The 23252-nt window shown below is 43.5% G+C and overlaps 1 protein-coding gene across 10 annotated transcripts in view; it reads right to left on the bottom strand.

Moving 5' to 3' along the window:
- Positions 1-442: 442 nt before the first annotated feature.
- Positions 443-23252, bottom strand: part of TCF20 (transcription factor 20) — a 200032-nt gene continuing 177222 nt past the window's right edge. For 8 of the 10 annotated variants that reach the window (XM_075935696.2, XM_006120503.5, XM_006120506.5 and 5 more), the window contains 4 exons: positions 22100-22193; positions 16269-16318; positions 13287-13414; positions 443-1755 (listed from right to left, as the gene is read on the bottom strand). In XM_075935696.2, the coding sequence (XP_075791811.2) occupies positions 13331-13414; positions 16269-16318; positions 22100-22193 (228 nt within the window). In that variant the 3' untranslated portion in view covers positions 443-1755; positions 13287-13330. The remainder of the gene's footprint in view (positions 1756-13286; positions 13415-16268; positions 16319-22099; positions 22194-23252) is intronic. The other 2 variants (XM_075935742.2, XM_075935745.2) reach the window with 2 other exon arrangements.

The raw sequence follows: 23252 nt of genomic DNA, 5'->3' as shown, positions 1-23252 counted from the left end.
TATCATTTAAGCTGAGCATTCCATAATGCAAACAGCAAAACAGACACCCATCTTTTAAAGAACCTCCTCAGCTCCTCAACATTTTTGATCCAAAGTCAGGCTGACCATCTCCCTCTGCAACTGTGCACCATGACACGTGACATCATTAGAGCATAGTACCATCCTATGAGTGAAGGAAAAGTCATGCAGTTAGCGTTATACTGCTGCAATGAACTGTGAGTTTGGTGAATCTAGTGATCCTACTGGCTAACTATCCTTAGGCACCATATAAATCCCAATAAGAAAAACTTTACTGCCTCCCTTCTCCTTGGCCAGCCAGAAGGTTAAGAAATCTCATCAGTGAAAGCAAGACACAAAACAACCCAAAAGGTAGAGGGTGAAAGTTAGCATGTTTCCCCTTCCCTTTCAGCAAACCAAGTTACACTCACAAAACAAAAGGAAACAAGGTTAAAATGAAGTTTATTAGTTTTTTGTTTTGTTTTTTAAGCTTTTTTTATATAAAACTGTTTGTGAAACAGCTATTTTATTCCCATGGCAGAGTGACCCCTGAAAGATGCACTAACCCCTTCTTAAGGCCTTAACAAGAGAAAATTTGTTTGTTTTTTTTAAAAAAACCTCAAACGCTTAAAAATTACACAATTTACAAAAAAATAACCATATGGTATAGGTTATTAAATTGACATTCTCCCTTCGTTTGGGGGAAATACCCACAAAACCCAAAACAACCCACCCACACACTGAAAATGGATTAACTGAACTTTCCTGGACAATTTAGACACACATTGATTCCATCAACATTCAGACTTCCTGTTCAACTTCCCATCCTGGCAGACAAACGAACATCTTCCTCCAGCAGGCTTTCAAAATAGATGGCAGCCTTCTTGGAATGATTTAGGGGTGTACATCATTGCCAGGAATGGCAGAAACACCCTCTCCCCACCCACCAATGGGTGCAGACTAATCCACCTCTATAAGGGCTGTGTATATTTGGCTAGCAGCAGCTACTTTTTACTTCAAAAGTCGCATGACCTAGGAGTCAGATGTTTTCAAGCTTCTATTTTGATTAACAATAAATAGTGTTTCTTGAAAATAAAATATTGTAAACTCACTCCCTACACATACACATACGAAAACTCATTGCCTGCAGCCACCCAATCCCTCCTTCCCACCCCACAGACAGTTTTGTAACGAAAAAGGATTTTTTGTTTTATTTTCTTTAAAAATTGAGTTCTTCTTCAGGGAGTTGGAGGGGAAGAGGAGGGAGACAAATCTAATTAATGGAGCACATAATTCCACTTCCTTTTCAACAGAAAGGGAACTAGTTCAGAAGCCTCATTTGGATTCTGGACTTAACATTTACTGTAGTTAGAAGAAATTGTGACTTTGTGGTTTTAATATTGAATCAAATGCATAAAAAGGGATAGTGCACCTTTCATTTAAAACAAAGTCTTCCAAGACTAAAAAATAGATCTTTATATATATATATATAATTTTACCCCTCCCTCTTTAATTCCCCCCACTGTTTCCTCTTTTTCCCTCCCCTCCCCATTGTCACTATGGAGTTTGTGTCCATGGAAACAGCTGGTTCAGACTCCTTGGTCATATTCTGTGATGTTATCGATCTTGAGTGTGATGTAAGAATTTATGAAGGAAGTGCTGGCATTGGCAGGCACATCAACAGGGGGCAGGGCTGCACAGTGGGAGAGATTTCATTCAATCATGAAAGTCCACCGCTTTTTATCTCAACAGCCTAACCTGCAAAACAAAGTGAACACAGCAGTATTAGTATACTTAGTTACTCCTTGTAACAGCCACTAGGACTTCAGAGCAGCTTATCCAACAACCTTTCGTAGCAGTAATGCCAAGAGCTAAGTTTACAGAAGCATGATCTTGGTTATTTCTTTACAACTAATTTTATGCAGTGAAAAATGTAAGATTATAACCCCACAGACTTTAATCTGAAGAGGTACAACATTGCTAGACATGGAAGCATAAGGTTCCTCCACCACCTTTCATGCCACATCTCTCAGAACACAGAGCCACTTCCTGCAGTGAAGATCATTAATCCTTAGCCTGTTTGCCAGAAAATAGCAACAAAGGGGCCCAATTAGGATCAAGTATGATGATGGATCTGTGAAGTGACACCTGCCCACTAGGAACTGGACTGAGACTTCAACACATTTCATACAGACAGATCACCAACCAGCCATCAGATAGCAACAACTTTCAACCAATACAAACCTCGAACTGGAAGGAACTAATGACAGAATTAACAGGTTCTATATCCAGTAATTAATTTCCTGATGTGACCAGTCCTCACTAGAGGGAGGATGAGCCACATTTTGTGTATAATTTAGTATTTCCTTATGCTGTTTTCTTGTTGTAGGTTTCAGCCTGCAGGGGTAAGATTAGTGTAAGGAGTAGACTCAGGGTGTCTTCAGGCAAAACCTCACATTCTGGAATGGCCATTCCTTTTTTAGGATGTTTAGTATTTCAACTGCACAGATAAGAACACCCATACAGAACTCTAGGCTTTTAAGTAAAGTTGGGACAGAAGTAGCTCAAAACAGGAGTTGGTTTAAATTAAAGATACAATTCCTGTTCATTTTTCTAGAAACACCTCACTCTCCCTTAAGTTGCCACTGCTTAGAAAACTTGAAAGCGTTAAATGCTGTATTCCTTCCTGAGACCCAGATTTAGTTATTTTGCAAGTACAGCAAGATTTAGTTAATTTTGGAAGAATTAACACTCACACAGTAAAAGCTTTTTTTATCCAGCAAGTTGAGTGAGGGTATGCCAGTACCGAAAAATGCTGGTTAACTAAGATTGAGGGAATTTAGGTGCGGGAGGGAGCCCAGGCAGGAGGCTGGGGTGCAGGAGTGGTTTTGAGGTGCCAGATCCAGGGACTATTCACACGGGTGGCTCCCCACCAGCAGTGAACAATCCCTGCTGGTCCTACTCAGAGTTGTCTAGCCACACCTCTGCTGTCTCTGCCCTCTCCCTCATCCCCCTGCTGGCTCCACAGCTCCCCGTAACCCATTAGTTGGGAATTGTGGCCAATGGGAGATGTAGCAGTGGCACTTGCAGGTGGAGGCAGCACTGAGACATGCCTAGCCATGCCTCTCCCAGGAGCAGCAGAGACAGGTTGCCACTTGGCAGGTTGCTGCCCAAGATGAGCACCCCCACATCCTTTCCATGCCTCAAATCCCTGCCAAGCCCCCTCATGCATCCAAACTCCATCCAAGAGCCTGTGCCATCTCCTGCACTCAGAACCCCTTCTGGCCGTTCCTCCATGTAGGAGCAGCAGGGACATATTGCCACTTCCAGGAAAGCCCACTAGCCCCACAGCAACCAGATTAGACACCAGACTTTCTATGAAGATTAAGAAATGCTAGTTTATAGAGCTTTCTGATTGGTACAAGGCCGGATGACACAGCTTTTCCTGTATATCCTTTCCCTCCTCTTAAATGAGCTTAAATGTTTTTGAGCTGAATTCAAAAACAAAAAACGTGTGCTGAATATGTATACCGCAATTAATAGCATTAAAGGTGCATACACAAAATACACCACCTGCTGAAAATTACAATTCCAGGACTCTCAAATGGCTGTGATATGTACTAGTTTATTGCTAAAATTCTCACATGCAGCAATACAAGGATAAGGGCAATCAAAAAGACAGGAGGCAATATGCAAAAAATTACAGACTGTTCTACAGAGGAAGTATCACTGAAGGAGAGAGAGGAATTCCTAGAAATAACAGCTCAGGCAGCCCTTGTTGGTATATTACTATGCAAGTGTGAGCCCTTGCTGAAAGAGTAAGCAAGCCCATGCTGCTGCCTCTGGCTTCTGTACAACTATGGCTTGCCCATGCTTGGAAGCAATCCAGAGAATTAGGCACTGACTCAGGGAAGAACAGCTCACCATATATAAAATCCCTCCCTGTTCCTGGAAAAATCCCAAGCACCAGGCACACTCACACATCACACTCTCCATATCTGGCATTGATGCAAAAGTTCTAGGGGCAAACTGCTCAGGAAGAGCAACAGCAGAAAGACACAATCCGCTACCATTCTTGCGCTTGATCCAGAATACTAGAGTGCAGGCTTCTTTTTCCCTTACTGGGAGCAAAAAGAAAGAAGCCAACAAAGAAAAAATTCAAAGCACCCCAACAGCCTGCACTCTAGTATTCTGGATCATTCCTTCCATTCTAGCATGGAACTTTACAAAAGCAGCAACAGGACGGATGGCTGCCCAACCGTGAGAAGACAGTTTCCCTAAACTATTCATGCCTATCACATTTATTCAAACTTACAAGTATAGTGTGGTTGAGGGCAGGAGGGTTGTGGGGCCAAATTAGAGGAACCAATCCATAAAACATTCTCTACTAAAAAGGGGTGGAGAGAGACACCAGTATCTCTATAACAGACGTATGTGGGAGAGGAGAAGCGGTGGGGAGAAATGTGACACCCAGACTCAGGCACAGCATTCATATACAGGCAGTCCCCAGGTTACGTACAAGATAGGGACTATAGGTTTGTTCTTAAGTTGAATTTGTATGTAAGTCGGAACTGGCTCCAGATTCAGCCGCTGCTGCTGAAACTGACCAGGGGCTGACTACAGGAAGCTGGAGGCAGAATTGCTCTGCCCCCAGCTTCCTGGAATCAGCCACTGATCAGTTTCAACAGCGGCTGAATCTCGAGCCTGGGACAGAACAGCTGGGCTGCCAGGTAGGTCCCTGCAGGACCAACCCGGCAGCACCCCAGCTGCTCTACCCCAGGGTCCACAACAAAAGCCTGGTCTGCTGGGAGTGGGGGGGGGCGTGCACTAGCTGCGCCCCCCCCCCCAGCAGACCAGGGACACCGGGAGCAAAGCCGCAGCGGTGGCGGGGTGCCGCGCCTCTGAGGCTTTGCCAGAGCAAAGCCTCCCCGGCTTTGCTCCCGGTGTCCCTGGTCTGCTGGAGACGGTCCCCAGCAGACCAGGGGCACCCGGAGCAGCTTTTCTCGCCCCGGAGGTCGAGGTGGCGGGACCGCTGCGCTCTGGGCGGTCCCGCTGCCTGCGAGCTCCGGGGCGAGAAAGCCCCGTTCATAAGTGCGGATCCGACATAAGTCGGACCCGCGTAACTCGGGGACTGCCTGTACTTGTGATTGTATCCCCCTTTCCTCTCTGCTATGGTTTTATCCCCTCTCCTCTCAAATCCGTGTCATAGTTTTGAGGATGCCTCAACCCATAGTACTCCACATTTCCACATTGGGCTTTTATTCAGTACACAGTGGCCGTACAGATGTCCCAACAAAGCATCTTGAGATCAAAGCCACGAAAGAGAATCCTTTGCAGGCTTACTATAACCTGCATGTCTCCCCCCTTTCCAGGCTCACATAAGGGAGCATGCTGGGAGTGGGGAAGAATGTGCTGAGGGAGCATCTAGCTCCAGTTGCACCGGGCCAGCGAACAGCTCTAGCAGGCTATTAGACTAGCTGCTTTTATTTCTCCTAAGAGCTAAACTGACTCCAAGGAGCATAAAGATGGCTTTAAATAATCTCCCTCTTTTCTTTGGCCAAAAACTGGTCAGATAAATTTACTGGCGTTGTTTATTTAAGTGGCAGATCCCTATAGCTTTGAGAGGAAGGAAGCCCTAGTCCATGGGATACAAGTAGAAGTTATTTAACAATTCTCACACAGAAGTGGGCTTATTGCATCATCAGGCTCTACCTTGCACCCTCAAGTTAGAGCTTCCTGGGCCCGACAGGAAGGAATCTCCACTTTCAGAAAAATAGGAATGACAGCAATGTACTATAAACCAAAGGTTTTCCTTCTGAGACCCCACACCCCCAACATGCTATAAAAATTCCATGGCCCACCTGTGCCGTATCTGTTTTTAAGTACATTAAACACCAGAGCAGGCGTTAGAGGGTAGCAAGCACAGCAATTACCCAGAGTCTTATGCCACAGGGGGCCCTGCAAAAGCTACATTGATCAGGCTTCATCTTCAGCCCAGGGAAGTGGGGCTTGGGCTTTGACTTCTTCTCTAAACAATGGTGCTCTGGATTCAGCTTTCTCCCTTGGGCTCCAGCAAGTCTAATGCAGGCCCTGCTCTCTGGGTTATTTTGGAAGACTCCCTGAAACCTGCTCGCAGCCCCCCCACAAGGGGCCATGGACCCCTGGTTGAGAACTGCTGCTATAAACCTACCACTTCCCAAAACTAATACCCAAACAGGGAGAGAGAATTTATTGCCACTCCTCCTACAAAAATACCCGTGAGGATAGAAGCACTTAAGGTCCTGAGAAGACAGTACTGGTTGACAAGACCACGACACACACACACATGAATACAGTGAGAGGTGGACTGAGCCACTTGGAAAGTCCCTGAAACCAGGCAACCAGCAAAGGCTGCAGCCCTACAACCAGAGTTCTGACTATTACTGCATTACGAACTCTCCTACACTAGAGCTACTTCAGGCTCTCCAGCCCAATGCTCAGTCTATCAGGTGGTAGTTTGCAGGATACTGGCTGCTGGCTGGTAGTCAAAGGAGCTGCTTCTCAAGCTACACCTCGGGACTCCCTGCTCCTTTAGAGGCCTATGAGGGAAGGAGAGGAGCGGCCCCTGCGTCTACACTAGTATTCACATAGGAGAGGGCGTTGCTGGGCTTACACGGGAAGGGAAGAAAGCACCATCCCCTGCAGCTCAAAAGCTTGATATGTTCCCTGTTCCCTCCTGTGAGCAACATCTAGCGCTAGGCCTATCTGCTCCTTCCTTCCTCTCCTATTTAAAATCTAACACTGGCTCCTCCTGAGCAGCTTCAGTCGTTAGCTCACTGGCCTCTCTATACTGCTTTGAGAGGAGAATAATGGGGGAAGGAGGGAGAGAGAGAGAATGAAGATCACCACCAACAGCTGCCTCTTGGGAGGGACAGAAGAGGATGGCAAATCAGCACTGTGTGTGAATGGGCTTGACTGGGGTATGGGAGACTGCATACATTTGGGGTCCTCATTAATTATGTAGGGATGCTGCATAAATTCAATTTGGGGATGTCAAAATGTATCCATGTAACCACTAAAATCATAGTGGTTACAGGCGCTGCGGGCTCTGCAGTATAAAGCTTATGTAAGTTTTATGCTGCAGAGCCTACAGTGATGCCTGCCCAGTAGCCCAGAAAGGGCTGCTGCTAGCACTGGTCCTAGGGAAGCTTTAGAACTCCTGAGGAGCCAGCATGTAATCTGCAGGGGGGCGGTAGGGGTACAGGCCCACCACAGACAGTGGCTACTCTGGCAGGCTCCATGGGGCTGGAACAGTCCCCTCCCAGTAGCAGGCAGGGAGCTAATCCAGCCTCTACCGGTTAACTGGAACCAGTAAACCTCACCCATTGAAGTTAACCTTTTACATCCCTAGTCTGGGCAGGGATCACTTCTGGCCCTCATCCTGGTGTCCCATGAATAGTTTAAGCAGAGTCCCCTCTCCTGAATCCACCAGAAATCTGGAAAGGGACCCCACATGTACCTGGCTCTAAAAATGGAACACCTTTGTATTGTTGTATGTTATACCAAATGCTTGTTTAAGGTGTGGCATACAACAGAACACTGATGTTATCTGTCATACACTGTGATGGCATATTTTTTCACATTGGCAGATTGGACTGTTGAGAGGCATGCCTACAACTTCCCACATTGAGCAAAACAATGTTGGGGGAGGGGAGAGGTAGAGTTGGGAGGGGGAAGAAGTTGTCCAAAGAGTCCTTTCCCCCCCCTCTCTTACAACGTAATTCTCCCCCTCACCTAAGAGGGCTTGTCACAAGCAAGGGCAAATGTCCTAGATCTACTGCTTCTTTATTGGGGTAACTTCTAGAAGGAGGGTAGGAACAGAATACAGTGAGTATTATTAATAATACTTTGAATATCACAGCTGTACAAAAGCACTTTATAAAGCTAAGATGGCAGGTATCTGACATGTAGAACTTAAAATGGATCAGACATGAAACAGACTACACTGCCCTGTGAAAGAGAGTTAACAACAAAAAACTATGTAGTTACTTTCCTCTTAGAACAGACTACAATTTAAGGAACCTGAAATTAAAAATCCCACATGAAAAAAAAATTAAGAGCACATTAATTTTCATTGACTCCAGAGGTCTACAGTGAACTTTTACAAAAATCTAACAGTTATCAGACTAGATTAAAAAAATAATTTAAAAACACAGATTTAAAAAAATTAAAGTTAAATACAGGTTTTACTTTTAAGAGAGACATTTAAAATTAAATTTGAAACTGACAGACGACATTAAGGCCTAAAGTCTGTTAAAATAAATTGAATTAAAAAATGGTATTAAGTGGTACGTGTTCAGTTTTTTTAAAGAAAAAAATCACACCACTGAACTGGTAGCCATGACGAGCTAAGCAGCTGAAACTAGATTTTCCTGTAATGCTGAACAATGGTTGTATGCAGGAACCACTTCTTCAAATACAGAGAGAATATCTTCATCACATCAACTTTCAATTACTAGTTAATTCAAAACTAAGTAATCAAGTAGGAATTGAAAAAGTAGGAAAGACTGTCTTCCACTTCAATATACAAATAAGAACTAGGTGTGAGAGAATGTGATCTAGTTTTAAAATCCCGAATGACACAGTGACCACAAACAATCTATTCAGTCCACTCACTACAAACAATACTTCCTTTTAATAAATTTAGATGCAATCATTTGCATCTAAAACATGTTTTATACATTTTAAATAAATCTTTTCCCTTAAGTAACAAGCACATTTAAGGTGGTTCTACTTCAGTGGTCTCCAACCTTTTTACACCCAAGATCACTTTTTAAATGACAGACCAAGCCCAGATCTACCGCCCCGCCCCTTCCTTGAAGCCCCGCCCTCTCTATTCTCCTCTTCTTCATCACTTGCTATCCCCAATCCTTATACTGCTGCTTTTTTTTAAAAAACATAATTCTTTTGTAGGAAGAGGTTTTTCCAACATTTGGCCTGTCTAGACTGGACCAAATGTCAGGAAAAAAAACCCTTCTTTTGGAAGCCCCTTTATTCCTTGAGGAAAGAGGAATAGGGGTGACCGAAAGAGCATGTTTGCTCTTCCACTAAAAAAGCGGAAGAACAAATGCAATCCTAGATGCACAAGAGTTTTTCTGGGATATCTCCAGGACCCTCGCTGGGTTGAGACAGGATGTGTAGACTATGGGGTGGGAATGAGGGATTTGGGTGTGGGAAGGGGTGAGAGGTGCAAGCTCTGGGAGGAAATCTGGATTCAGAAGGAGGTGGAGAAGGGGACACTGGCTCGGGGAGGGGCTCCAGGCCAGGCAGTGTTGCCGTACTAAGCAAGCCACAGGTTTGTGGATGTGAGGGTGCAGGAATTTGGGTTGGGGTATGTGAGGGGCTCAGGGCAGGGGGTTCCAGTGTTTGATAGACTCAGATCTAAGGTCTAGGGAAGGAGGAATGCAGGAGTGGTTGTGGCCAGATGGGGGTTTGGCCCCAATTGTGGGTTTGTTGGCCAGGTTCCATTTTTAAATAAAATACTATGTTAAACACAAAAAGTTTCTGCATTGTCTTTATTTATGAGAATGGCAGGAAACCTGCCTTGAGTCAGGAGTCACTGACCCATAGAAAAGTCATTCGGGAGCAGGGGACACAGTACTGGGGAGGGGTGCTAGTGGGTTCTGGGGCAGGGAACAGGGCCCAGTGGGGGCAGGGTGCCAGAAGGACAGGTTTCTGCAGCAGGAGACAGGGTGCTGGGGGGGACAGGTTTCTGTAGTGGGGAAGGCAGGGGGACAGGTTTCGGCAGTAGGAGGCCAGGGGGCCAGAGGGAGCTGGTTTCTGCAGGGGGGTGGGGAGGGTAAGGGAGAGGGAACAGGAGGGTGGGAGACAGGTTTGGGGCAGGGAAGAGGGAACAAGGTTGGGGGCAGGGAGGTCCCTACACCAGCCATGGAGGAAAGCCTCCGTCCTGTGCTCCCGCCGGGCTGGAGCAAAGAGAAGTGGCTTCTCTTCGCTCCAGCCTGGCTGCCCTGCGCTTAGCCCAGGGAGGCTGCGCCTAGCTCCAGCTGTGCTAGGCACAGCCTCCCTGGAACGAAGAGAAGTGGCTGCCCCGCCTGCTGGCCATGGCACTCAGCCAAGGTGCACCATGCTCCACGTGGGCTGGTGCAGAGGGGAAGCTTCTTGGCCAGCTGGCTGTGGCGTTCAGCCCCCAGAGGAGGCTGAACTGCGCTCCAGCTGATCAGGCGGCTTCTCCTGTGCGCCTGCCCACGGAGCGTTGTACACCCTGGCTGAGCGCCATGGCCATTTGGCCATGGCGCTCAGCCAGGGTGCCCCACTCTCCACGTGGGCAGGTACAGAGGAGAAGCCGCCCGATCAGCTGGAGCGCAGGGCAGCCTCTTTCAGCTGAAAGCCACACCCAGCTGGCCGGGGTGTTTCAGCCCTCCTGGCCTCCCAGCTCCCACCATTCCTCGCAGCTACTCACCTGTATTGTTGCTCAGTGAGTAGCTGCTCCTCAAATGAGGAAATCAAATTTAAATGTACTGCGCAGGCACGCAGTTCAGAGAGGGCTCAAGAACGACTCTTAGAGCCCCTGAGATCGACTGGTAGATCGCGATCTACCGGTTGGTGACCACAGTTCTACTTAATACATTTAAAATGCTTTTCAAATTGAATGTTAATTTCCACCTAAATAAAGCTTAACACAAATAAGTAAAAAAAACTGAATAAATAAGAAAAAACATCAATCAACCATTTTCTAACTTCATAATCTGTAAGAATTAAGAATCTCAATACATGCAAGTTAAGCTATAGAACTGCAAGCATAAATGTGTACAGATACAGTGTATCTACCTGGTTCAGAAAAAGAAGCACCAATTTTAATGTAAAGGTTATATAGTTGCAAATCAGCATTTTTTTTAATTGGTTGCCTGCCAGTGAGTATCAACCGCTCTTTAACAAAACAACTAAAGAGTATGAATGCAAAACAAGATTACAATCTATTATTTTAAGCAAGGTTTTCTGGTTTCTGATTTAAAACATGATTAGAATCAGTAATTTAAACAGCCCATCCTGATTATCATAAAGAAGCCGGCTCCACATCTGCTCCAGTTTACAGAGCTGCAAAAGACACTAGCAACACTCCTTGCCAGACCATTATTCAATTATTTTTCAGTCACACCATCATTTACACTTTACAGAACACCGAAACAAAGTTTAATTAGAAAAATCTTGAAGATTTTTAAGAAAAACTGATAAAACTAATGGTTAATTGTGTTTGAATGGCTATTTTGCTTTAACCAAACTCTAAGAAAGCAGGAGTACTAAAAATCACAGAAGAGCTAAACCAAGCCAACAGCCACACTGCAGAGTTCTAATACTAGCTGTTTGCTGCTGTTGCACATATAAAAGAATACTAATGATTTATTGAGTCTCAATTCCTGCATATAAAATACCACAAAACATAGAGTAATGCGACTAAAGAAAATTAAGGAAGGTTTTAAGGCAAGACAAAGAAGAATTGGCTGGAAAGAGAAGGGAGTCAAAAGGGGGAAAAACAGCTTTTGTTAGATAGGATTGCTCTTCTACTGCCCTCGCCTGCAGAGTCAGGAAAAAGGGACAGATAGTGCCAACTGGGAGGAGGGAGGGGGGGAGAGGAGGTGACTGGGGACACTTGCTCCAATAGGAATCTGAGATTGCAAATTCATTTAATTTATAGCTTGACTTCTATATAGCGCTACAATGGTGCAGTTGCTAGCATGTTAGTGAAGATGCTCCTTGATAGGTAGGGCCCGACCAAATTCACAGCCATGACAAACACATAACAGAACATGAAATCTAGTCTTATGTGCTTTAACCTATATTACACACATTTCACAGGGGAAACCAGTGTTTCTCAAATTGAGGGTCCTGACCCAAAAGAGAGTTGGGAGGCTCACAAGGTCATGGGGAGAGGGTTGCAGTATTGCCATCCTTATATCTGCACTGCTGGTGGCAGTGGCTCTGCCATCAGAGCTAGGCTTCTGGCCAGCAGCTGCCGCTCTCTGGCCACCCACCTCTGAAGGCAGTGCTGCCACAAACAGTAGCACAGAAGTAAGGGTAGCAGTGCTGTAACCCTCACATAGTAACCATTTAACACCCCCTCCCCCCCCAAACAACTCCCTTTTGAGTCAGGACCCCTACAACTAAAACACTGTGGACTTTCAGATTTAAATAGCTGACATTGTGTAATTTTATTTTTTTAAACCCTATAACTGTGAAAATTAACATAATGGACCATAAATTTGGTAGGGCCCTACCAATAAGGAAGTTTCCCACCAGCATAGTTAATTCCACCTCTGAAACGGTAGCTATATCTGCAGGTGAAGCTCTCTCGTCAACACAGCGCTCTTCTACCGGGGGGAGGGGAGGGGTGAGTGAGAGGGGGGGAGTTAGGTTGGTATAACTACTCCCTCAGAAATTTGAATTTTTCACACACCCACGATTAACATAAATGTATATTATGCAGAGCTAGGGAATGAGGAGAGGTGCATTTCTCAATGACTTTGCATTTTCAATGACTTACTTTGTAATCAACAAAGTAAGAAAGTAAATACCAATATACACGGGATTCATGAGACTGTGGCCACAGAAACAACTCTTCCTACTTTAGCTCCAGTCTGTTTGATAGGCAGGAAAGTGCTTGGTCTAGGGGGCAATGTAACAGATCCATTGTAAGGATTACCTACTGCCCCAATTTTAGCAAAGATATCTTGCATCCTAAAATCAAGAGGCTTGCAAGATTTTAATGATCTTGAAACATTAATGCAATTAAATTCTTAGCTGGCAACATCCATGTTACAAAACTGCAAGTACTATATATAATACTAATTTATTCCCAATTACAAACTTTAAGAAGGTAGCAATTCTACACCTACGTGAGGTGGAGGGTGGTTTTTGTTTTGGGGGTTTTTTTTGTTGGTTTTTGGAAGTTCACTATTTAAGTTCCATTAAATTAAGAAAAGATTTCTGCCAGATTCCAACACACATGGAAGAGGTAAAATTATGAGTTGATGTTTGTGGTACTGAACTGTGAGGTGGGTGAAATCCAGCAACAATAGAAAAGGGCGATTATTAAGCTTTGCCCTTCACCTGCAAACAGAAGGAATTGCTAAAGGAATACAAAAATGAAATCACTAGCCTGAGGAGAACGGAGGAACAAATATCAAAGCAATCTCAGTTATATAACCTCTGCATTGTATAAACTGTCCCAACTTAGTCCACAGAAGTTGAGAGAGGACATATGGGGGGAACTGGAAGTCCTCCCCCCAACTCACCTGTGCTTGCTTTTATTTCCATTCCCAGGAGCACACTTCCCCCCTCACCCCCGTTCCGACTGCTCTGTGCTGAGACTGCCTTTCACCATCTTGTTCTGCAAGGAGGGAAGAGAGCAAGGAAGGAGGGGCTGATGAACCAAGCCAAAAGGAGGAGGAGCAGGGAGATATATGAGAGAGAGAGAGAGAGAGAGAGAGAGCAAGAGACAGGGAAGGGGGAATGAGACAGAGAATGAAAGAGAGAAAGAAAAGTCAGTACACTGGAATGAGAATACAGATTTTTAGGCAGGATTTTCCCCATGACAAGAGTTGTCATTAAGCAAGAATGGAGAGTTTTGTTTTACACTTAAAATACATATAATTTAACAAGAAAAAGGAAAAATCTCAATAAAACCTTTTAAAGGTGATTTCCAACAGACTTCTTAAACATCAAGCAGTTGCCCTTTTATGGTGTATACAAGAAGCCTGACATTCTCTCCTCCACCACTTTTATTCCGCCCTAAAAGCAAAGTTGAACGTGACCATCCCTGGCTCTGATGAAGCAACCACTGATAGCTCAGAGGATTTATAAAGTTAGATATCAAACCTCAATTAAAGAGATGGAATGTCTGGTGTTAATTAGCTACTAAACTTAAAATAGGCATTAACAAAAAGCAAAGAGCTTTGAACAGTGTAACTAAAAGTCCTTTTCTCTCTCAGTTCCTCAATTTCACCCTTCTGGCTCTCTTGCAAAGCCACAATTTTTTTTAACAGCGATTATCAAACATGTCCACCTCAAGACCCTTTTTCTTCATATCAGGATTACCCCACAACCATCACTAGCCACTTGGCCCCCCTCAGCATTTATAATATTGGAAGGATAAAGTGGTCATGATCCCAGGCTGAGAACCCACGTAATTTTTGCCAGGAGGATTTGGAGCACACTAATGCTGATCAATGAAGCATTCAGCAAGAGCAGAGCCATATTCAAGCAAGGAAAACCCTTCCATTCTCTCGAGCTCAAACGAGTCACTCAAAATTTTACTATGACCAGACTTCAGCATGCAAGAGAGGCTGCAGATGATGAATGCCAATTTCTTCCATAAAATAGATTTGCACTGGGCTTACTGTTTGTAAGTGTCATACTTTTACAGCTCTATTAAGCACTCTACTGTTATCCTCAGTTCAGTTCACTGGTAGGATTTGAAGGAACGATATTCAAACCGCTGATACAATAGCCTGTATTCTAGTCAAAAGGCTGCTGTGTTTTAATGGCTTTCCTATGATAGTTTGGGACCATCATTGCAAATACTACAGGTTGCAAATAGTTTGGGACCATCATTGCAAATACTACAGGTTGAACCTCTCTAATCCAGAACTATCTTGTCTAGGAACATCCATTGTCTGGAATGATTTTAGGTAGCCGGATGTCCACTTAACATGGGTGTGGCCAAGTTTCCCGCGGTCCTATAAAGTTTGTTTATAGCCACCAGTCCTAGCTCTCAGTGTTCTGTGCCATTATTTAGCTCTAATTTACCCCTAAATGTCCTCTAATAGCCCCAAAAGCAGTGGAAGTGTTGGTAATGCTGCTAGACAATATTGACCTCCCACAGACCAGAAAAATCTCCCATTCAGAACCAGTCAAATCTCAAAAGTTCCGGACTAGAAAGCTTCAATCTGTAATAAGCACTGCCAACCCAACCTATGTACAAGAACTGAATTCTGAAAAACTTTAAAAGTTTATTTTATTTTTAATTTTTTAACCCTATAAGAGCAAAAACATGAAATCTTGTGTTATGGATTCTTCACAATCACACTAGAAAAAAGTGTCCGAAAAAAGATGACCAGTTTCATCCAGCTGTTGGGGACAGTTGATACTTTTGCTGTAGAGTGAGGCAGGCATTAATTAGTGCATTGGTTTATGCTTGGTTCTCCATTTTTGAGGTTCTCTCTGTAACTATAACGACTAGAACTATTTTTTTAAATAAAAGGATAAGAAAAAGTGAGGTTGTTCACTGCTTACAAGTTGAGAACCAAAGTTTTAGTGTCTTCCAGGCTAGACAGGATCTGAATTTTTAAACAAAGAACAAGCCACCAAAAAAAAAAAAAAACTAACCACCATTACTTTTTTTAAAAGGGTGGGGTGCGGGGGGGGAACGTAAATACATAAAAATATCTTGTTATGGTAAAAACACATGTTCAATATACTTTTCCCCTTTATAAAGATTTTATCTTACAAAACAACCTTGTAAAAATACCAGAAGCCACCAGATGTCACTCTAATAATCCAAGACACAGCAGATGAGAGCTGCTGACAAGTACCTGAATTCTCAGAATCAGTCTTGCAGGTCCTAACAGAATCCTCCCTACCACACACACACTCCTCCAATCTAAATTACATATTGTGCTGTTTATACTCTCACACATTTTAAATAGATTTCTATGAGCCACCAGTTACACAGACTGATGCTTCAGTCATTTGTATTGAGGATGTGAGAGAAGTAGAATCAGCTGAGCAACTGTAGTCAACCTGGTAACTGATGCTGAACTATGACAAACTGCTTCTATCTTTGGCAGGTTCTTGCTTCCAAGAGCAGATTAAAAGCTTTTCCATGGGATATTTTTCCTTCCTTCTTGCATCCCTTGGTAAATCCTAGAAAGAATTTTCACCAAAAAGTTTGCAACATAGCACCCAAAAAGAAGCAGCATGTTGACTATACCATAAGAGATGGGAAATAAAGCTGGTTTCATAAAAATTATCTGAAGGTCTAGACAGCAAACCTTAAAGACAAATAGTAAGCTTCACAGATCTTCTTAAATAATCTGTATTCTTGTCCCCAAAAATGCATCCCCACAGAACCACTCACCCATAAGGCTTCATTTAAAAGTGTCTCTTCCTTCTAAAACATGTTATCTGGGTATACAATTACTTTAGTAAAACAAATGTAGATAAAGCCCAGCAGAGGGCATCACTGAATGCACCTAGCTGGTGAAGAAGTTTCTTACCTTGTGCTTGGGGCACCTCACTGAGAAATTCTCTTCGTTTAGTAAACAATCTAAAAGAGAAGACAAACAGCAATTTGATTCAGGTATACATTATATTCAGAGATCTTTTCTATAATTACTATTTGGGTTTTTGGGGGGATACAGGGGTTTCAGGATATTTTATTAAATTTAGTTATCAAGAGACCTGAGTGATACTTGTCCTTTCAGCAATCAATATTCCAAGCCCAAATTTCCCCATACTCATTATTGTTGCATAAGGACTAAATGTCAGAGCAAACACACAAATCTCTCCTGGCTTTATGGGCTCAAACCCTTAAAATACAAAGACAGGAAAATCAGATACACTCATCTTATCTTGGTATATTATCCCTGCTTCTTGCTTCTGAGGAAAGTGTTTATTCTAAGTCCCTACAATATCAGGAGCAGAAAAAAGTTGGTGTTCATGTGTGTTGTGATTATTTCCAACCCCAAATCTAGTGATCGAATTTTATTCTTTGGCATCATGCTTGTAGCAGGATCACTCCTACCGCTCTTACACCTGCTCTCACACTGTAAATGTGAAACTTCACTAATCTAAGAAACGGTGTTATGACTTCACATTTTTAGACATTAGAACAGATCAAGTTTGTTTCTAAGAGTGACATTATCATTGTTAAGAGATCAACAGCCCCTGGAACCGTAAGTACTGTGACTACAGAAGACGGCACACTAAAATCAACAAGGCAATGCACACTTTGGAGCTCCAGCCTTCTCCTTAGGGATTTCCTAGTGCCCCATATTTCCATTTTACAAAACAGCAGTGCACTCTCCTTAGGGGGTTCAGCTACATCTGCAGGTATCATAATCTATGCTGCTACCCCATTCCTGATCAAACTTTTGACACCACTTCCAAATACCTGGTGTTATTCAGCCAATATTTCAACAAGGCAGTTATGACTTCATGTCCTCAGATTGCCAGAAAATAGCATAATGGTTAAAAAAAGTACTAATTTAAAGCGTTCTAAGGTATATAGCCTAACTACAGCTCCCTGCTATTCTAATCTGCTAGAAGAGTTTAACAGACAACACACGGGGCTCAAATGCAATGCTTTCTAGACACCCAAGCAGAGTTTGCTTTGCTGGCATGAAGTGCTTCTCAGTTTCAAAATCGATGCTTCTGGCCTGAATCAAAAGAAAGTCACATCCAATAGGCTAGTTACTCAGATTTTTTTTTAAAAGAACCCTCTTCCCCCCCCCCAAGGATGTTAATGACTAGTTGACTATCTGATAAGCCAGTGCTTATTGGATAGTCAAGTCGACTAATCGATTCCCCCCCATTGCTGCCTCTATCAGATAAAGGCAGCGGGGGGGGGGGGGGGAGAGGGGAGGGGAGAGGGGAGGGGAGAAAGAGAGGGTACTTCAAAGTGTGGTGCTGCCACTTTGAAATGCCGTGGCTCTTGTACATTTCAAAGGAGGAATGTGGAAGTGCCTATTGACTAGTTGATGGAAATTCCATCAACTAGTAAATTACTCGTTAGTTAACATCCTTAACCCTACACTAAGGGTAACAATTTCAAATGCAGCGTAGCAAAGACTGCTGTCTCTTTATAAAGATGTGCAAAATCCCTAATGAGACTCTACCATGAATTACAATACAATAACTATCAGAACAAACCTGAAAATATTAAGAGAGATTATTTTCTCCTTTTAGTGAATTCAGCACTGGTGACAGATGAAATCCTCGATGTATCCCCCAATGGTATGGACCAGGGGTGGGCAAAAGTTTCTCAGCAGGCTGGATGTGGCCCGCCTTGGGCTTTGATCCAGCCCCCAAGGCAGTTCCAGGCCTTGCCCCCTAGCCCGTTGCCTGGGAGCCAGAGACATGCGAGCCTTTTTAACTGCTTCTATTTAAAGGGCTCGTGTCACACCTGCACCTTGCCTAGCAGCCCCAGGGAAGGCGCGAGAGACCTTTAAATATAAGCAGTTGAAAGTGCTTGTGTCTTTGGCTCCCTAGCAACACGCTAGTGGCACTGAAGCTATGAGCCCTTTTAACTTCTTCAATTTAAAGGGCTCGTGCCTTCCCCACACCTGTTGGGCAACATGTTGCCCGACAGTCACAGGGAACACAAGAGCCCTTTAAATAGAAACAGTTTAAAGGGCTCACAGTTCCTGGCACCTCTAGTGCGTTGCTAGGGAGCTGGAGACGCGGGAGCCCTTTCAACTGCTATTAAAAGGGCTCGTGCCTGTTGGGTGGCTGCTTTGCCTGACAACAACATGGCAGGTGCAAGCCCTTTAAACAGAAGCAACTGAAAGGGCTCGCAGCTCTGGGTCCCACCGGCCTGTTGCCTGGGAGCTGCCCAGGAGACACGAGCTCTTTCAATTGCTTCTGTTCAAAGGGCTTGTGTCTGCCAGGTGGCTGCGAGCTGTGTTATGTGAATTCTAAGCCTCCACCCCAGACAATTCTGGGAGGAGCCTAGCCCCAAGCATCCTCCCCATCTGCTCCATGCTTCTTCCATTGCCGGAAGCGGGGGGAGGAGAGGGACTCCAGGCCAAGCAAAGCTCCCAGTAGGGTAGCTCTCAACCCCTCCCCTTCCACCCAAGGCCCTGCCCCTTTAGGGGTCAGTCCGCGGCCTCTTCCAAAATTTGTGAAGTGGCCCCCCCTTCAAAAATTATTGCCCACTCCTGGTATGGATACATGTAGTGGCAGTATAAGCTTCCACACACAGTTTCCTGTCAATGTCCCGGACTACACACGAGGGTGAAAAAAAGCTCAATATTATTCAATCTTTGTTTCCCCCCCATAAATACCAACATTGGAATCAATTAATGCTAACTCTGGTAATTAGTCTGAAAGGTCAGGGATGCTTATATTTGCACTGGGAATGGGATATACATCATCATATCATTTCACAACAGCCACTGACTATTCATAAAATGGCAAAAACTTCTGCTTACTACCAACCTGACCTGGATTTGAGCTGGAGACCTAAGGTCAAACATTCCCATTTCCTAGACAAGTAAATTTTAAAAATCAACTCCAAGAGATAATTTTAGATAGTAACACACAGTTATGCTTGTATCTCCTAGTATTCATTCTCTCTTTCGCTCTCACTCTCCTGCAAGCAAAGAGGATTTTTGTTCCTTAAAAGTTCACCTTTTGCTAGTTATTCTGTTATGGAGTACAAATCCTTTGTTTGTAATTTCACATAATATGGATGCTGTGGAGACAACTGTGATGTAACAATCAGGATTTGACTCCAGGTGAAGAACAAACAGAGGGAGTGGATGCAAAATCTCAAGAAACAAGGATCCTGTTTCCATGGAGATGTTCCTAGTAAGTTATCTCAGACGTCAGTGGCTCTTTATAAATTTGAACAGATGAAAGCTAAACACAGATGAAATGTTAACCATAGCAATCTCCATATTATTATTATTCCCATAGCAAAGCACCATAAAGTCACATTACAATGAACAGTAAGACACACAAATCCATGGGCCAGCAATCTTCCTCCAGATGTCCTCATACACCCTTGTGAAACACATCAGTCTGCAGACCACTGAGTCAGCCATATCGTTTATCACACTTGCTGCCACTGGTTCCCCATGAACTTGGCATTCAGAGCCAATCCCTGCAAAACTTGCTCTCAGTCTTCCTCCACTCACCCAATCAATATGTCTAGCAAACTCAAGTTTTCTTTGACCATCTTATTGTTATCAAGTGTCACTATAGTTATGCTGTAAATTTGGGTGATTGCATACCACCAACAAGGTAATGTATAGCTAACGCAATAACCTGTAGCATTTCACTTCGAAGGCAGACAGCTTCAATGTCTTGTTTCTGTAGTATCTATGGCTATGTCTAGACTGCAGGCTTCTTTCGAAAGAGGCTCTTTCGAAAGATCGCGTCTAGACTGCAGGCGGATCTTTCGAAAGAGAAATCCGCTTTTTCGAAAGAGAGCACCCAGCGAGTCTGGATGCTCTCTTTTGAAGACGGCCTCTTTACATTGAAGAACGCCTTCTTTCAAAAGAGGAACTTTCGAAAGAAGGCGTTCTTCCTCGTGAAATGAGGTTTACCGCCATCGAAAGAAAAGCCGCGTTCTTTCGAAATAATTTCGAAAGAACGCGGCTTGTGTCTGGACGCAGGGGAAATTTTTTCGGGAAAAGGCTACTTTTCCCGAAAAAACCCGAGTCTGGACACGGCCTATGTCTAACATGCATAAAGCAAGATGCTGACAAGAAGAGACTGCAACAATTTCATTTTGCACTTCACAGAAATACCTTTGCTTCTCCAAATGTGGAGAAGTGTTGCTAGAACAATAGCCATCACTCCAATTCTGTGTAAATTTAGCTTCCCCTGTAGTTATGCCATCCCAAGTGGTCAATATACTTCAATGCTCTATTGTGCACTGAGCATGGTTCCTTTGGGGGAAAATGTCATGTAATTTAAAGAGTGTCTCAATGCATATGCACAAGGGGGCCCTATTTTGCAAGTGCTGTACAGTCATACACAGGAAGCTATGAAGTTCAGGAAATTCATCACTTCTCCTGCAATGAAATATCTTGTCTAGGTTTGGCCAACTGGTCTATCAATCAGTAAAATAATGTCAGCTGACCACCTATTATTTGACCTTGGTCAAATATTTTCAAATATTCCAGCAAGAATGCCCTACCTATTTGATTTAATCATGGTTCCATTCTTTCATTTTGTAGAATTTCATTTACTAATTTAGCATTTTTCTGAGTTAAAATAACTCAGTTAAATAACTTGTTTCTGGTAATAAGGGTAACTCTACTGCAGACCATAAGGTCTTACTCTTCTTCATGAACACTGTTACTCTTCTAATAAAATAGTGCTTTAAAATATTTGACAAATAATTTTTGGACCATTCAAATGTCCAATCTGTTTTCTAAATGAGGTATTATTCTCAACCCTTTTTCCTCTCAGGTCTCTCCCGCTTCCCCCCCACCTCCAACATGCTATAAAAACTCCATGGTTCACAACAACTGTTTTTTCTACGTATCCGGCACATGAAAAGCAAGGTGTTATGGAGTAGCGAGAATGGCAATTCTCTAGGGCCTGATTTCACAGGGGGCCCAGAAAAAGTACAGTTGCTTGGGCTTTGGCTTCAGTTTTTTGCCAGGGACCCCAGTGAGTAATGTTGGCCCTCCTCTCTGGTTTATTTTTGCCAGCCTCCTAAAAACTACTCCTCTAACCACTGGTTGAGAGCCACTGTTCTAAATAATCTATGTTCACACCAGACATTACAATCATAAGGACCACTGAACACACAGACAGCACTAATACTCTAATGACTGAGCAATAGGAGCAACTCCTCTACCAGCTACACCATCCCAGACTGATGCTTTATAGCTGACCAGAGTCAGTGCTTGGATTAGAGACCTGCATGGGCACAAATTAGAAGCTGCTGGAAGTGGTGTTTATAACTCGGCAGGTGACGTTTTCCATTTGGAATCTGTATTGGGCTAATGCCCAATCGTATTGCTAAAGAGCGTATCACCGCAGGAGGAGCTATCTTTCTGATGACATGAAAAATCAGAGGTTCTGATTATTTGGAGCCCTTAAAGTCATTTTTCACAGAGAAAGGGGATTAATCTCCCATGTTATGGCAAAGTCAATATTTTTTAGTTGCATTCTACAATTTTACAATTCTTTCTTCAGTATTAAAAATATTCTCTTTCATTTCTCAACCCAACTTGTTCTCAAATGCTGCTATGCAGTGTTTTATTGTGCACCATCCCATACATTACTATTTTGTAAAGAATTCTAGAATACTTCAGGGGCAGCATGTGTCCTGTAAGTGTAAGATATTATTAGTCTTATTTTTTCTTACCTGCATCGATGGCACACGGGTAATGGTATCGGAAGGAGCAACCTTTGTTGTAGCAGCCTAAGGTGGCTCCTGGCTCCTGGCAGTGAGAACATTTCTGAAAGGGATAGGAAGGTAGAAATATTAGCAAATAGGTGAGCTCTTTATCTCCTTCCTCCATATACGTTTTCTTGGTATTTCCACCACACAAATTTCAGTAGTTTCAAGCATTACTTTCTCAAAATGTATCAAGAAGCATCAGGTCCCAAAGGTCACTCTTTACACTACATCCCCTTCAAACATCAAATAACGGGTTCCATACCCTTTTGCACTGTAGTGGTATGCACTCGCTGTCAGACAGACAACTCTAACAGCTAACAGATCAATAGAACTTTCTACATTCCTTGCACCCCCTATGCTACCACTGTCCAGTCTTTTGGCAGGTGTTTCAGAATACAATGACGACCTCAGCACTGGAATTCTAGTATGAGGACTTAAACATGTCTGTGGCAACTTGAAAATGAGAATTGGCAAAATGGAGATTGGGGTCACAGTTAGTATAAAATCATTATCTGATTCATTGGGCCGAATCTTTATTACCACTGACATGCCTCTCCAAGAAGACTGGGGCCAACCTGAGCATTTTGTCAGACAATATAAAGATGAGGTTTACCTGGTACTAATGGAAATGCCACTGGAGGGAGGAAACCAATGCCACAGGGATGCTGTATCTCCAAAATAAAGGTCTTCAGAGATAAAAATATGGGGATATATTTATTTTCATAGCAGGAGAACTTAACTGATGACCACTTTTAATTTTCATGCGCGGTGCCGGCCCCAGGCGCATGGGCGAACCCACCCCTGGGTGCCCAGCAGCCCCAAAAGGTCAGGGACCACTGCAATAGAGTCAGAGTTCCTCATTGACTTAACTGTAACCTGAATGGCTTTAGAGAATTAAGCCTCGTATGTATTTCATTCAGAGAGTAACTTAAATAAGTGTTTTTCCAAAAGTATAAACTCATGTAAGCTTTTGAAGAAAGTTTGTTTCTGACAGGTGGAATTGTTCCTTCTTTATATAAGGATCAGTAACACTAAAAATGTGCTTGAACCAACTGGTGCTTGAATTGAAATTTGGACCACAACAATTGTCTTTTGAACACAGACTACACATAGATGC

Source organism: Pelodiscus sinensis, chromosome 1, assembly GCF_052426305.1.
Source record: "Pelodiscus sinensis isolate ZL-2025 chromosome 1, ASM5242630v1, whole genome shotgun sequence".
Lineage (NCBI taxonomy): Eukaryota > Metazoa > Chordata > Testudines > Trionychidae > Pelodiscus > Pelodiscus sinensis.
Note: the sequence above shows the minus strand (reverse complement) of the source record. Positions and strands in the feature narration are given on the sequence as shown.